This window comes from Artemia franciscana, chromosome 13 (genome assembly GCF_032884065.1).
Source record: "Artemia franciscana chromosome 13, ASM3288406v1, whole genome shotgun sequence".
NCBI classification, from domain to species: domain Eukaryota; kingdom Metazoa; phylum Arthropoda; class Branchiopoda; order Anostraca; family Artemiidae; genus Artemia; species Artemia franciscana.
Window position 1 is genome coordinate 3,464,845 of NC_088875.1, and position 13,977 is coordinate 3,478,821.

Genomic DNA, 13,977 nt, shown 5'->3' on the forward strand with positions numbered 1-13,977 from the left:
TCGTAAAAATAGGGATCGCTGAATGGCCAATAATATGAAAGTTGTAATTCGGTATATTCGAAACATCCATTAAATTACCATTAATCACCATTTAATTACCAGCCATTTAATTTACCATTAAATTAATTATGTTGAAAGTTCTTAAGCCGAACTGGCCAGACATGACAATAAACAATCAAGAGAGATAAAACTCTACAAAAAGAAAACTTCAAACGAGACGACAGCCAGTAGAATTAAAAGACTAAAACAACGCGGATATTTCGCCTGCATAAAACAAGGCGTCTTCAGCACAAGATAGAAAATTAAAAGAAAACTAATCGAAAAACAAATAAAAACCACCACCAAATATAATAAATATTTGGTGGTGGTTTTTATTTGTTTTTCGATTAGTTTTCTTTTAATTTTCTATCTTGTGCTGAAGACGCCTTGTTTTATACAGGCGAAATATCCGCGTCGTTTTAGTCTTTTAATTCTACTGGCCGTCGTCTCGTTTGAAGTTTTCTTTTTGTAGAGTTTTATCTCTCTTGATTGTTTATTAATTATGTTACAACTGTTGTCATTATCAAATTCGTTTTTCACTCTTGTACTTTACCATTTGGCTTACTGCTGCCAAACAAGCATTAGGCCCCCATCTATCTTTTTCCACCTGAGGGAGTTACCTCTGGAACTTAGAAAATTTGTACCCAAAAATGCCCATTTTAAGCAACCCATTTAGTCGTATATTGATGTGAACAAGTTAACGCACACCTCATACAAAATCTTTGCGTATATATCCATCAATAGTCGCCCTCCCCCCTGTCTCCAACAAAAGAATTAATTATGTTACAACTGTTGTCATTATCAAATTCATTTTTCACTCTTGTACTTCACCATTAGGCTTACTGCTGCCAAACAAGCACAGACAATATTATTTTGTAGTTTTAATGTAAATCTGATTTTTTAGTATATATATTACCGCGAATGTCCGCAATTTGATAAATATTGACAATCACCAGTAAATGTCCGAAATACCTTTTTTCTACTTGGATTTAATCAGCGTTGCCAGTCAAATTTTCAATTTAATTCAAGGTTTGAGGATGACAGGGTAGGTTAGAAAAGATTAGATTTGGTTTGGTGAGTTTATGTTGGGTTATGACAGCTTAGGGTTTTAACCCATTTCTGATATTTAGAACCAAATTTAATCTAACCTAATCTATCGTATCTAACCTAATCTAACCTAATAAACTAACATAATCTTACGTAACCTAATTTTAACTTTTACCACTATAGCTTACATAAGACTGAAAAGGCTGACTCGCAAAGCTAATTAAATCCAGCCAGAGAAAAGGGAATTTCGAACCGGTGAATGTGGACATTAACTAGATTTCGGACATTCACGGTAACATATATATACAATATATATGTGTTCCGATACTAATTAGGAAGAAATAGTTATAACAGCAACATGTCCCACCCAACAGCACAAAACGCAAGAAAAGGGTTTAATGTGAAAAAAAGGAAAAAAAACTTGCCTCTTCAAGCTCATTCAAAATTTTCTCGTCCCTATTTCGAAGTTTACTCGCTTCAGTCAGAAAATACCTGGCCTTCTTGAAGTCTTTGAAAATTCGCAATATTGCACCTTTGCTATAAAAACAAGTTTTTAGTTGTTGTTTTTAAAAAAAAAACCTAAATCCTAATTTCAATCAAAAATTTGCTTCAACCCTATAGTTCAGCAATGTACATATGTATTGCTAAGCATAGATTGCGTTTTTCTTTTAGTTTCGCTTATTATTTGAAACTAGACCATAGTACTTCTCAATTAGACTTGTTTAAGCTCATTAGAGCTAATTCATTCAGAAAACACTGTTTAGTTTCAAATTTTTACGAGTTTGAAAACTTTAACGAGTACTTTCTTTTTCGTGAAATTTGGGTATTTTTACAAAGTGAAAAAAATAAGCTTCTAGAAGCTTGACCTTTGAGAAGAGTCGATTTTTCGGGAAGCTGGGAGAGCGTCCACGTCAACATCCATGAGGGGCACCAGCGGGCAATTACCTCCCTTCAAATTACCCACCCCCCTCAGGAAGACCAACGATACCTGAAAATTGCGAATCTTGAGAGAAAATATAGCACTTCTTCTAAATATTCAATTTATCCTCCAACACAGATACGAGAAAAGAGGGATAAACCACTGAATGTCCTTTTTTCGTTTAAATTTGGAATTTTCTTTAAAATTTGGAAAATTGTGAATAGGATTCGTAGAACTTAAAAAAAAAACGAACAAGGGAAAAACAAGCTCTTTCACAAGAAACTAACAGAAACTTATCAGACTTAAAAGAGCCAGGTGCTGCAATAAACCTATTGCAGCCAGGTGCTGCAGCCAGGTGCTGCAATAAACTATTACAGCCAGGTGCTGCAATAAACCTGAGGGTGCTGCCCCTATTTTTACAGCAAAGTCATACTTGCGCTGTATTAAGAACAATACATATTTTCAAACTTACACTTCTTGATTACACTGCTTCGAGAATAAATGCGCTCAAAGACACAAAATGGTAAACTCCTAGTTCTGGTTTTTCCAGAGGTTGTAGATAAACAAAACAGCTAAAATTTCCAACCAGCTAAATTTGTAGCATTCTATTAGGTTTTCAGTAAAGCACTAATCAAAATTTAGCCATTCAGCACGAGAGAATTATTGGGGTGGTAGCTCCTCTTATATTTAGGATATTTTATGCTGTTTTCAAGAATTAACACTAGTCTCTACTATCATGTAAAAATAATAAAAAAAAAAATGTAGTTTTACTCGTCGTTTTAATTTTTTTTTATTTTTGTAGGTCTATTTGGACAAAAAAACTTAAATCGAAATCGAACGGCTATACCATAATTTCTGTTTAGTGATATATTAGCCCTATTTGGACTAAAAAACTTAGGTCCAACAGCTACTTAATTAGCAGGATAGTCACTTACTACAGAATTTGGAATTTCAGGATAACTTGTGCCTATCCTTACTTTTGTTCCCATCCTCAACTTTAACCCTTAAAAGGATCGTGGTTTACAAAGCCAACATGTAAGGATATAAATTTACCTACTGGACAAGAGCAAATCTATTTCATATGAAAAGCATCGTTCGAATTTCTAGCGGTAGTTTAATGCAACTTTAATCTAGTGCAGAGTTATTTAAAGTGAGATTCAGGTAGAACCAGAGTATTAAACGCACTTTTGAGACATCAAATTGACGGCTGAATTTAAGCTGCCTAATTCTAGATTCGGCAATTTTAAATTACCTCCATGTGCCCTTGCTGCATCAGAAAAAGCGTGAATATTTTAACTTTTCCTTTTTTTTACAGGAGTAAAAATCTAACTTTGGAAGGAGAGGAGAAGGGAAAATGAACGTGGAAAAGAGAGAAGGACAATCTCATCGCAGCCAAAATTCACCTGAGCTAAACCCAGCGCCGCAGAGCTACACCGATTTCTTGGTCAGCAGTCCTTAGACCCAGCCCCTGGTCACCTTAGCCACCATCCCGGATTACCAGGTCACCAGTCCCAAAGAGTTATCACTTCTTAATCATCTTCCAATTTGCGCGTTCGAGCCAGACCTTCCACGCGCTTGTGACGTCCATGGCACTATCACAAGTAATATTCTGCGACTAGAAGTAATGTTTTGAAAAAAAGTAGTAATATATTGGCGTTACTTGTGACAACCCTGCTCCTTCAGTTCACAGCGCAGTAAGCTGATTTCTGAGTGCATAATTCAACCGTGGGGCTATTCAGCTGTAAAAATTTAACCGATGCATGGAGTGAAGTAATGCAGGTCTTTTCAACCACCCTCCTATTGGATTCTCACTAGTATTTGGTTAGTTTGTCGTATAGGTTTTTTAGGTTGAAAACATAGATGTTCCCCTATCCAGCTGAGACACTATATCAGAATAAAAACTTACTTGTCAGACGTAGTTGCGAGTCGCAAAAATGTACGTTTAAAAGCAAGTCGAACCTAGCGAGAGGTTTTCGGAGGTTTGTAAACATCACCATATTGAACAATAGCCTCCTCGCCTGGATGTCTTTTATATGCTAGAAAAGGATGTTTTACGACACCAAGGTCTAGGCAGTGCGGCTTTGAATGGAAACAATTGAGAGAACAATAGTTTCATGATTATTTGATCTAGACAAAAATTTTCCTTTTTTCTAATATCTTTGTGCCTACTAAAAAATTTTCTACTCTATTTGAAAACAAAATCTCAGTTTTCAACCAACAACAGTTTGAACAGATCCACATACAAATAAGTTAGATACAGTGTCTCGTTGACGTTTTTTAAAACAATTTTTCAGTTGCTTTCTTCAACTAGTCTAGAAACCTTCTAGGATTTATTCCCATTTGTTCACCATCGACTGAAATTACGAGATACAATTCTAGAGAAATACCTCCACCATTGGTTAAAGAAACTATCTTAGTTCTATGACTATCTACCTTAGTTCTTCTGCCCTAGGAATGACGCATGGACGGATAATAGATAGACATATCTATTAACAAATGAACTAACATCATTTTTATACAATCCTAATAAGGGGGGGGGGGTTAATGCCTGATTTTCCTCTCACTCAATTGTACTATCTGTCTTGGCTTTTTCTACAATTAGCTATGGCTTGATACTCACAACTATTCGATTTTAACTCAAAATCAACGGAGTTGATTCAACGAAGTTGATTCACAATCAATGAAGTTAAAATTCGAATAAAATTCATTTTCAGTCACAGGATTTATCAAAACTTCATATAGGCTGAAATTGGAAGGGGAACTAATGAAAGTGAGTCTGCATGCCTGCACGAAACTAGAATTTGTTCAATTGATGACAATATTGACAAGCTGACTAAATGAAAAATATTCTGACGAAGAAAAAACGAGAATAGTTCCAGCCAGTGATAGATAGTTCCAGCCAACAAGAATAGAATGAAATAATTTCGACAAAGACCTCCGCTCAACCTAACCTCCATGAAAACGGAAAATAACAAGTAAAAAATACAGATAATAATTCTCCTGACAAAAGTAACAAAAAACAAACCTTAAAAACGACCTCTAAAATAAAAGAGGCCTAAACAACAGTGAAGAGGCAACTTTGAAAGGCTATCCAAACATGGGAAATCCTATTATATAAAGCCTCTTGAAACGCTAATCGCTAAACGTTACGGTATTATTATATATAGGTTGTGAAATAGAAGTTTCTGAAGAACAATTTATAGAAGGACCAAAATTAATCAGTTCATTATAAATGCGACTGAGACAAATTTCTCCAGTTTCACTGTCACTATACTTTTCTGTTATTTTTCCTGCTATTTTATCTGTTATTCTATACTTATTCTGTTCACTTTAACTTTTTGTGACTATACTTCTTGATTTACTGCCTCCCTGAAAACTTGCAAGAGACTTGTAAGGGGGAGAATAATTGGAGTGTTCACAAACAGAATGAAATGGTGATGGTTATAATAAACTTCATGATCCAAGGCTAAATAAAAACTTTCAGGCCTTTGGTGCAGCTTCATGGCTTACCTCATTGTTGGAGGGTCCTCCCAATATAAGACACAACCAAAAGAACATGGGATAATATACACGACACTACCAAGAATGAACTTACAAAAAGCTAACTAGCAAAACCGGCTTCGCTTCACACTGATATTCGCAACTAGTGGTTAGCTCTCACGCGGATATTTACGACCTGTCGAGAATTAAATAAACGTGGTTAGCAAATTTAGGTCTTTAGTGGAAAGCACTTCTGGCCAAATTTAAATGATTACCTCATGGCTTTAATACAACCTATGAATTCATCTGTTTCCTTTAACTGATAAATTATTAATAACATTTCTGAAAACATTGGAAAACTCTAACTGAAACGCAATTACTAATGCCAGTAAACTGAGATTAGGTGTTTAGGACAGTGGATTCCCTGCATTCCGGGCCATAAAGCATTTGGGGGATTTTGAGGAAGTATGTAATCATATTGCATACTAATTGTTCGGGATCCTTTATCTGAGAGGACGCGGGTTCGAATCCCAGTGTACCCAATTCTTCAGTTTGGGACGGGGGTCAGTGGCGTGACTCTGTAAGCTTAGCCAGAGTCGACCCAGCTCTAAATGGGTACCTGGAGAAATCTGGGGAAAGTAAACAGGAAGGGTGTGCGAAAGCACAGGATGGCTGGCCCCCAACCCCCCATTGCACTTCCTGGCTGAAGGGCCAAGAAACGGAGATCAGCACCGCCGGTACGGACTGTAAAGTCTAATGCCGTATCCTTTTTTTTATGTAATCTTATTATTTTGTATTGCTCATTTATTGTTTATAAAAAAGAATTTGCTATTCTCTCTACACCTAAATAAATATATATCCGAAAAAGCGGTCCAATTCAAATGAATTGCTTTTTTAGTGTCATTCACGATTGTCTTACTGAACTGCTATATAAGCAAACTCCCCTTTTCGATGAATTTCCAAGACTTGCGATTTTTTCATTTATATTCCGGTTTCATCCCACGGCTCCAGGACCGAACTGTTGCTTTATTTATTTTGAATTTCAATATTATATTAATTGCTACTTCAGATTAATAATAGCGTAACATTGGCTGACGGACTCCACTCCTAATTATCAGCCTTTATCAAGTTTTTGTTGTAGTCACCTAAGAAAAAGGTGCAAAATAAAACAACGTCCAATAACGTTTATAAAACGTCCAAAAATTTATTTGTTTCGTCTCTAAAGAAAACATCTAAAGAAGGAGAAAATTTAGGTTTTGAAATAGAGCCAAATTAATTATAAATATAGATACTTACTAAAAATAACACTGTGTCAACGCTAGGTCGCTGAGACCTTTGAGATGCAGTGTCTCATTGATTGTTTTTAAGGCGGTTTTGTAGTTTTTTTCGCTACCTAGTTTAAAGAGCCTGATGAACAGAAGACGAAAAACTTTTGCTGATACTTCACTTATTTCTAGTTCTTCTTCTTCTGATTTCATACCACGGTTCAGGAGCCAACCTTTCGCCTTGTTCAGCCTAAATTTAAAAGTTAGATTAACTTCAGGTTTACCAGATAGTTAAATGTCGTTTAACTGCAAAATGAACAGCAAACACTAAAGAAAAAGATTGAAAAGCACCACATCAGTTTGCAAGGCAATTTGTAGCTTTTCTCATTGCTCAGCTCTTAGGGAACTCTTAGGTAGCTCTTAGGTAGAGCTCTTAGGGAACTAGTTTAATAAGAAACAAATGAGAACATAGAGGTGATATAAGATACCTGAGATATCGGTCAAGTCTGTAGCTTTAGTTACAATGGCAGCAATATTAATAAGCATGGCGGATTTAGTTAAGACATAGTTAATATTTTCAGGTTTGAATACAAAGAAATCTGGTCAGAATGGTCTAACCCTTATTAGGGTGATCTAAGGTACCAAACCGTACGCTAAGGTAAACCAATGTAAACAAAATAAGCTATCTTCAATAAATCTAAAAATAAGCTGAAAATCGATTCTCTTTCCATTTCTCATTCTAACTTTTTTTTTTACAATGGCCAATGAGTGTACACTAAACCCAAAATATTTAGTTTAATTTAATCCCACTTTAGCTATTAAAGAAATGAAAATTATATTTTTTTTTAAATCTACCATTGTATTCACGCTGGATCTTAAGACCTTTAAGAGAATATATCAAAAAATTTTATTTGAAAGGTTGTAAAAAAGAGCCTATTTAGCGAAATTGCCAAATGAATGCCTTTTCTGCTAAAATTGGCCTTTACATAGAACTCCCTAGAAAATTTAAAATTATGAATTGACAATTTATAATCTTAACTCTACATAATTCTAAAAGATTTTTTTATATGTCTAGTGAGAAAGCTCTCTCAGTACCCAATCTACCTATAAGCCGGAATAGATAAGTGGTTAGGAAAGCAATGATAAAATAAGTTAGTTTTAGGAATTTACGTGTAGTAGAAATGACACTTTCTTATTAGATGGCGCTGAAAGCATTTAAGTTACTCGCAAATATTGGGCGAAACAGAGCAAAAGAATACCACACACTACCCAGTGCTTCACACAACACTACCACCCAACACAAAAAACTTCCACTATCATTTAAAAGCCTGGCTGACACAAATTGGACAAAGAGCATTGAGCCCGAATATACCTGGATTATCTAATTCCTAAAAATCCAAAGAGCTTCAGTAAGACATGTAATTAAAACAGAGCTGACCAGGCTTAAACAAAGAGTACGAAGTCGAAATCTACACTAGAATAATCCTTTTCAATTTTTATTGAAGCATTATAGAATACATCCAATTATTTCAGTTTCAACTACACATACTGGCCAGAATTGACATACTGAAGCCAGATTGGCTGCTTCCGCTAGCCAAAAATTTATCGTCTTTTCTGAGAACTTAGCCTAAAAGTAGTTAAAAACTTACAGGCGAACAGCGTGTCCAGCATCACCACGGCTTTCTGCAGCCTTTGCAGCAGTAACCAAAGACTCTACAGCTTTCCTTAGCGTGGACCAGGGTGCAGCTGCCCTCTCTTCTTCCGTCATTTGTTCATATTCAGTGGCACTCGCACAGTCATACCATCTCAGCAAATGAATCATGCAGAATATCCAACAATCTAGGGGATACATGATATGTGATCAGCATTTCAATCTTACGTGAACATAATAAAATAAACCGAAGAAAAAAAGCAAAATAAATAAAATGAAGCAGAAAAAGAAAGTAAATTAGATAAAAATAATAAAATTAATTCATTCTTATATCCATACATGATATGTGATCAGCATTTCGATTTTACGAGAACATAATGAAATAAACCGAAGAAAAAAAAGCAAAATAAATAAAATGAAGAAGAACAAGAAAGTAAATTAGATAAAAATAATAAAATTAATCCATTCTGATATTCATACATGATATGTGATCAGCATTTCGATTTTACGAGAAAATAATAAAATAAACCGAAGAAAAAAAGCAAAATAAATAAACCGAAGCAGAAAAAGAAAGTAAATTAGATAAAAATAATAGAGTTAATCCATTCTGATATCCATACATGATATGTGATCAGCGTTTCGATTTTACGAGAACATAATGAAATAAACCGACGAAAAAAAGCAAAATAAATAGAATGAAGAAGAAAAAGAAAGTAAATTAGATAAAAATAATAAAATTAATCCATTCTGATATCCATACATGATATGTGATCAGCATTTCGATTTTACGAGAACATAATAAAATAAACCGAAGAAAAAAAGCAAAATAAACAGAATGAAGCAGAAAAAGAAAGTAAATTAGATAAAAATAATAAAATTAATTCATTCTGATATCCATACATGATATGTGATCAGCATTTCGATTTTACGAGAAAATAATAAAATAAAACGAAGAAAAAAAGCAAAATAAATAGAATGAAGAAGAAAAAGAAAGTAAATTAGATAAAAATAATAAAATTAATTCATTCTGATATCCATACATGATATGTGATCAGCGTTTCGATTTTACGAGAACATAATGAAATAAAACGAAGAAAAAAAGCAAATAAATAGAATGAAGAAGAAAAAGAAAGTAAATTAGATAAAAATAATAAAATTAATCCATTCTGATATCCATACATGATATGTGATCAGCATTTCGATTTTACGAGAACATAATAAAATAAACCGAAGAAAAAAGCAAAATAAACAGAATGAAGCAGAAAAAGAAATTAAATTAGATAAAAATAATAAAATTAATTCATTCTGATATCCATACATGATATGTGATCAGCATTTCGATTTTACGAGACAATAATAAAATAAACCGAAGAAAAAAAGCAAATAAATAAACCGAAGCAGAAAAAGAAAGTAAATTAGATAAAAATAATAGAATTAATCCATTCTGATATCCATACATGATATGTGATCAGCGTTTCGATTTTACGAGAACATAATGAAATAAAACGAAGAAAAAAAGCAAAATAAATAGAATGAAGAAGAAAAAGAAAGTAAATTAGATAAAATAATAAAATTAATCCATTCTGATATCCATACATGATATGTGATCAGCATTTCGATTTTACGAGAACATAATAAAATAAACCGAAGAAAAAAAGCAAAATAAACAGAATGAAGCAGAAAAAGAAAGTAAATTAGATAAAAATAATAAAATTAATTCATTCTGATATCCATACATGATATGTGATCAGCATTTCGATTTTACGAGACAATAATAAAACAAACCGAAGAAAAAAAGCAAGTAAATAAACCGAAGCAGAAAAAGAAAGAAAATTAGATAAAAATAATAGAATTAATCCATTCTGATATCCATACATGATATGTGATCAGCGTTTCGATTTTACGAGAACATAATGAAATAAAACGAAGAAAAAAAGCAAAATAAATAGAATGAAGAAGAAAAAGAAAGTAAATTAGATAAAAATAATAAAATTAATCCATTCTGATATCCATACATGATATGTGATCAGCATTTCGATTTTACGAGAACATAATAAAATAAACCGAAGAAAAAACGAAGCAGAAAAAGAAAGTAAATTAGATAAAAATAGTGAAATTAACCCATTCTGATTCAGGCAATAACAAATCTAGCCGTAAGCAAATATTTTATACCCTGGGTGTTAAACCCAACCTATCTTTGTAATCGTGAAGGATTCATCAGACTAGTCGAGACTAGTATTGGTAGCACTTTTTAAAAATTCTATTGTTTGATATTTTAAGATCGAATATACTTATTTCCATTTATGTTTCCTGGGAAACATGTGTTCTTGCGACAAGCCTACAGCTCAAATTAGAAAGGCATTTGGCTCAATAATACGGCTTTGCGGTGCCTACCGTCGTGATATAGCAACAAGCCTACGGCTCAAATTAGAAAGGCATTTGGCTCAATAATACGGCTTTGCGGTGCCTACCGTCATGATATAGCTACAAGCCTACGGCTCAAATTAGAAAGGCAATTGGTACAATAATACGGCTTTGCGGTACCTAACGTCGTGATATAGCAACAAGCCTACGACTCAAATTAGAAAGGCATTTGGCTCAATAATACGGCTTTGCGGTGTCTAGCGTTGTGATATAGCAACAAGCCTATGGCTCAAATTAGAAAGGCAATTGGTACAATAATACGGCTTTGCGGTACCTAACGTCGTGATATAGCAACAAGCCTACGACTCAAATTAGAAAGGCATTTGGCTCAACAATTCGGCTTTGCGGTGTCTACCGTCGTGATATAGCAACAAGCCTACGGCTCAAATTAGAAAGGCAATTGGTAAAATAATACGGCTTTGCGGTGCCTATCGTCGTGATATTTTAGGTTATCTTTTTAATGCAGTTGCCCTACCGCATGTTTTCTATCCTCTCTTTCTTTTTCGAGATTTTTAAGACCTGATTTATCTTCCATTCGCGTTGAAAAATGAAAAAAAAAAACACTCACTTCGCAAAAAGAGGCAAAAGAAAAGAAAAAAGTAACTCCAAAAAGGAATGCTAAACAACAAATAACTTGCAATTTATTAGGATAAACTGCTACTGTAAACTGAAAGAAACATTTTAAAATAATTATTATACATGTACAATGACTATGGTACAATCACTAATTCAGAGAGTTTGTATTTATTTTCATGGAGAGGCAGTTGATGAATCACACTTGATACATTTCCATTACTTTTTTGCAAGGTGGACGAAATTTCAAGCCCAGTACTTCCCAGATACGGCCTTGACTAGGCAAGTAGAACAGGACCGAAGACAGGCATGTCGGTATAAACAATAGCTAAATCTTAATTCAAAAAATGCACTATAGAGAATAAAAATCCAACCTCATTTACAAGAATATAATGAACACCAGAAAATAAAACCCAAGCAGATAAACAACACTAAGAGACAAAAACCCATCGAAATTGCAACCTAATTTATGATAGCAAAAGGGTGACTGAATAAGAGGGGGGCCATTTAATCTTCTTTTTCTTTCTTTTTTTGTATTAATTTGAAGTTTTGAACTAGTGCTGAATTTGTTTTGAGGATTGGGAGCAAAATATTTGTCTCCTGTCATCATAAAAGAGTACACTCAATTTTTTTCTGTTTGTGTACCTGTCGCCCGACCGCCTATTTGCCTAGATAAATAGTTTTTCGCAGACCAAAAAACAAAAGTACAAAAGACCTGGCCATAAGCTGTTTCGAGCCAAATAATTTTAGCTTAGTTTTCGTCATTTTTTCCCAGATTCTTTCTTTTTTTTTTAATTTGAACCTGCTAATAAAAACGAGCGAAGCGACCTGGGCAAATGTTAAAACAGCTTACCCGGAAGTATTCTTGGTGGCATTCCAAGAGCCCCATAAGCATAATCTGGATGAATGAGAAAATAGGATTGTTCGTCGTTTTTCATACTCCTTAGAGCAACTTCAACACCAGGAATCATCTAAACGAAAAAGCACACAACAATTATTTTTAAATACGATTCACTGATTTTTCTCTTGAAAAAATTCGTATTCGACGATTTTGGAATGCTAATGGTTTCTCAAAAAATTTTCAACTTGACCGAAAACTATGAGCAAGTCTCAAACACAGGTCAACAAATATATATATATATATATATATATATATATATATATATATATATATATATATATATATATATATATATATCTATATATATAAAAATAAGTTGTCTGTCTGTCTGTGGATGGATCAGGTGACGTCACCTGAAAAAACTGGATCAGGTGACGTCAAAACTGAAAAAACTAAAAAAAGGCAAAAACTACAAAAAAACTAAAAACTAATAAAAAAAATAAAAAAGCTAAAAAACTAAAAAAACTAAAAAAAGGCAAAAACTACAAAAAAAACTAAAAACTAATAAAAAAGCTAAAAAACTAAAAAAACTAAACAAAAGGCAAAAACTACAAAAAAAACTAAAAACTAATAAAAAAAATAAAAAAGCTAAAAAACTAAAAAAACTAAAAAAACTAAAAAAAGGTAAAAAACTAAAAAAACTAAAAACTAAAAAAAACTAAAAAAAAGGAAAAAACTGAAAAATAAGCTAAAATAAAGGTAAAAACCAATAAAAAACTAAAAAAAAACTGAAAAAACTAAAAAAAAGCAAAAACTACAAAAAAAAACTAAAAACTAATAAAAAAAGTAAAAAAGCTAAAAAACTAAAAAAACTAAAAAAACTAAAAAAAGGTAAAAAACTAAAAAAAATAAAAAATTAAAAAAAACTAAAAAAAAGGAAAAAACTGAAAAATAAGCTAAAATAAAGGTAAAAACCAATAAAAAACTAAAAAGAAAAAAAGGAAAAAACTAAAAAAAATTTTCATCTAAAAAACTAAAAAAAAAACTATCTATATATATAAAAATAAGTTGTCTGTGGATCTGTGGATCGTGGATCAGGTGACGTCACCTGAAAAAACTGGATCAGGTGACGTCAAAACTGAAAAAACTAAAAAAAGGCAAAAACTACAAAAAAAACTAAAAACTAATAAAAAAAATAAAAAAGCTAAAAAACTAAAAAAACTAAAAAAAGGCAAAAACTACAAAAAAAACTAAAAACTAATAAAAAAGCTAAAAAACTAAAAAAACTAAAAAAAAGGCAAAAACTACAAAAAAAACTAAAAACTAATAAAAAAAATAAAAAAGCTAAAAAACTAAAAAAACTAAAAAAACTAAAAAAAGGTAAAAAACTAAAAAAACTAAAAACTAAAAAAAACTAAAAAAAAGGAAAAAACTGAAAAATAAGCTAAAATAAAGGTAAAAACCAATAAAAAACTAAAAAAAAAACTGAAAAAACTAAAAAAAGGCAAAAACTACAAAAAAACTAAAAACTAATAAAAAAAGTAAAAAAGCTAAAAAACTAAAAAAACTAAAAAAACTAAAAAAACTAAAAAAAGGTAAAAAACTAAAAAAAATAAAAAATAAAAAAAAACTAAAAAAAGGAAAAAACTGAAAAATAAGCTAACATAAAGGTAAAAACCAATAAAAAACTAAAAAGAAAAAAAGGAAAAAACTAAAAAAAATTTTCATCTAAAAAACT

General features: G+C 32.3%; 1 protein-coding gene across 1 annotated transcript in view; it reads right to left on the bottom strand.

Annotated features, from left to right (window-relative positions):
- The window catches only part of LOC136034396 (inactive peptidyl-prolyl cis-trans isomerase FKBP6-like), a 66,827-nt gene that overhangs the window by 13,917 nt on the left and 38,933 nt on the right, over positions 1-13,977 (bottom strand). The window contains exons 5-8 of the mRNA XM_065715545.1: positions 12,252-12,369; positions 8,400-8,589; positions 6,782-7,000; positions 1,512-1,623 (exon numbers count right to left, since the gene is read on the bottom strand). Of these exons, the coding sequence (XP_065571617.1) occupies positions 1,512-1,623; positions 6,782-7,000; positions 8,400-8,589; positions 12,252-12,369 (639 nt within the window). The remainder of the gene's footprint in view (positions 1-1,511; positions 1,624-6,781; positions 7,001-8,399; positions 8,590-12,251; positions 12,370-13,977) is intronic.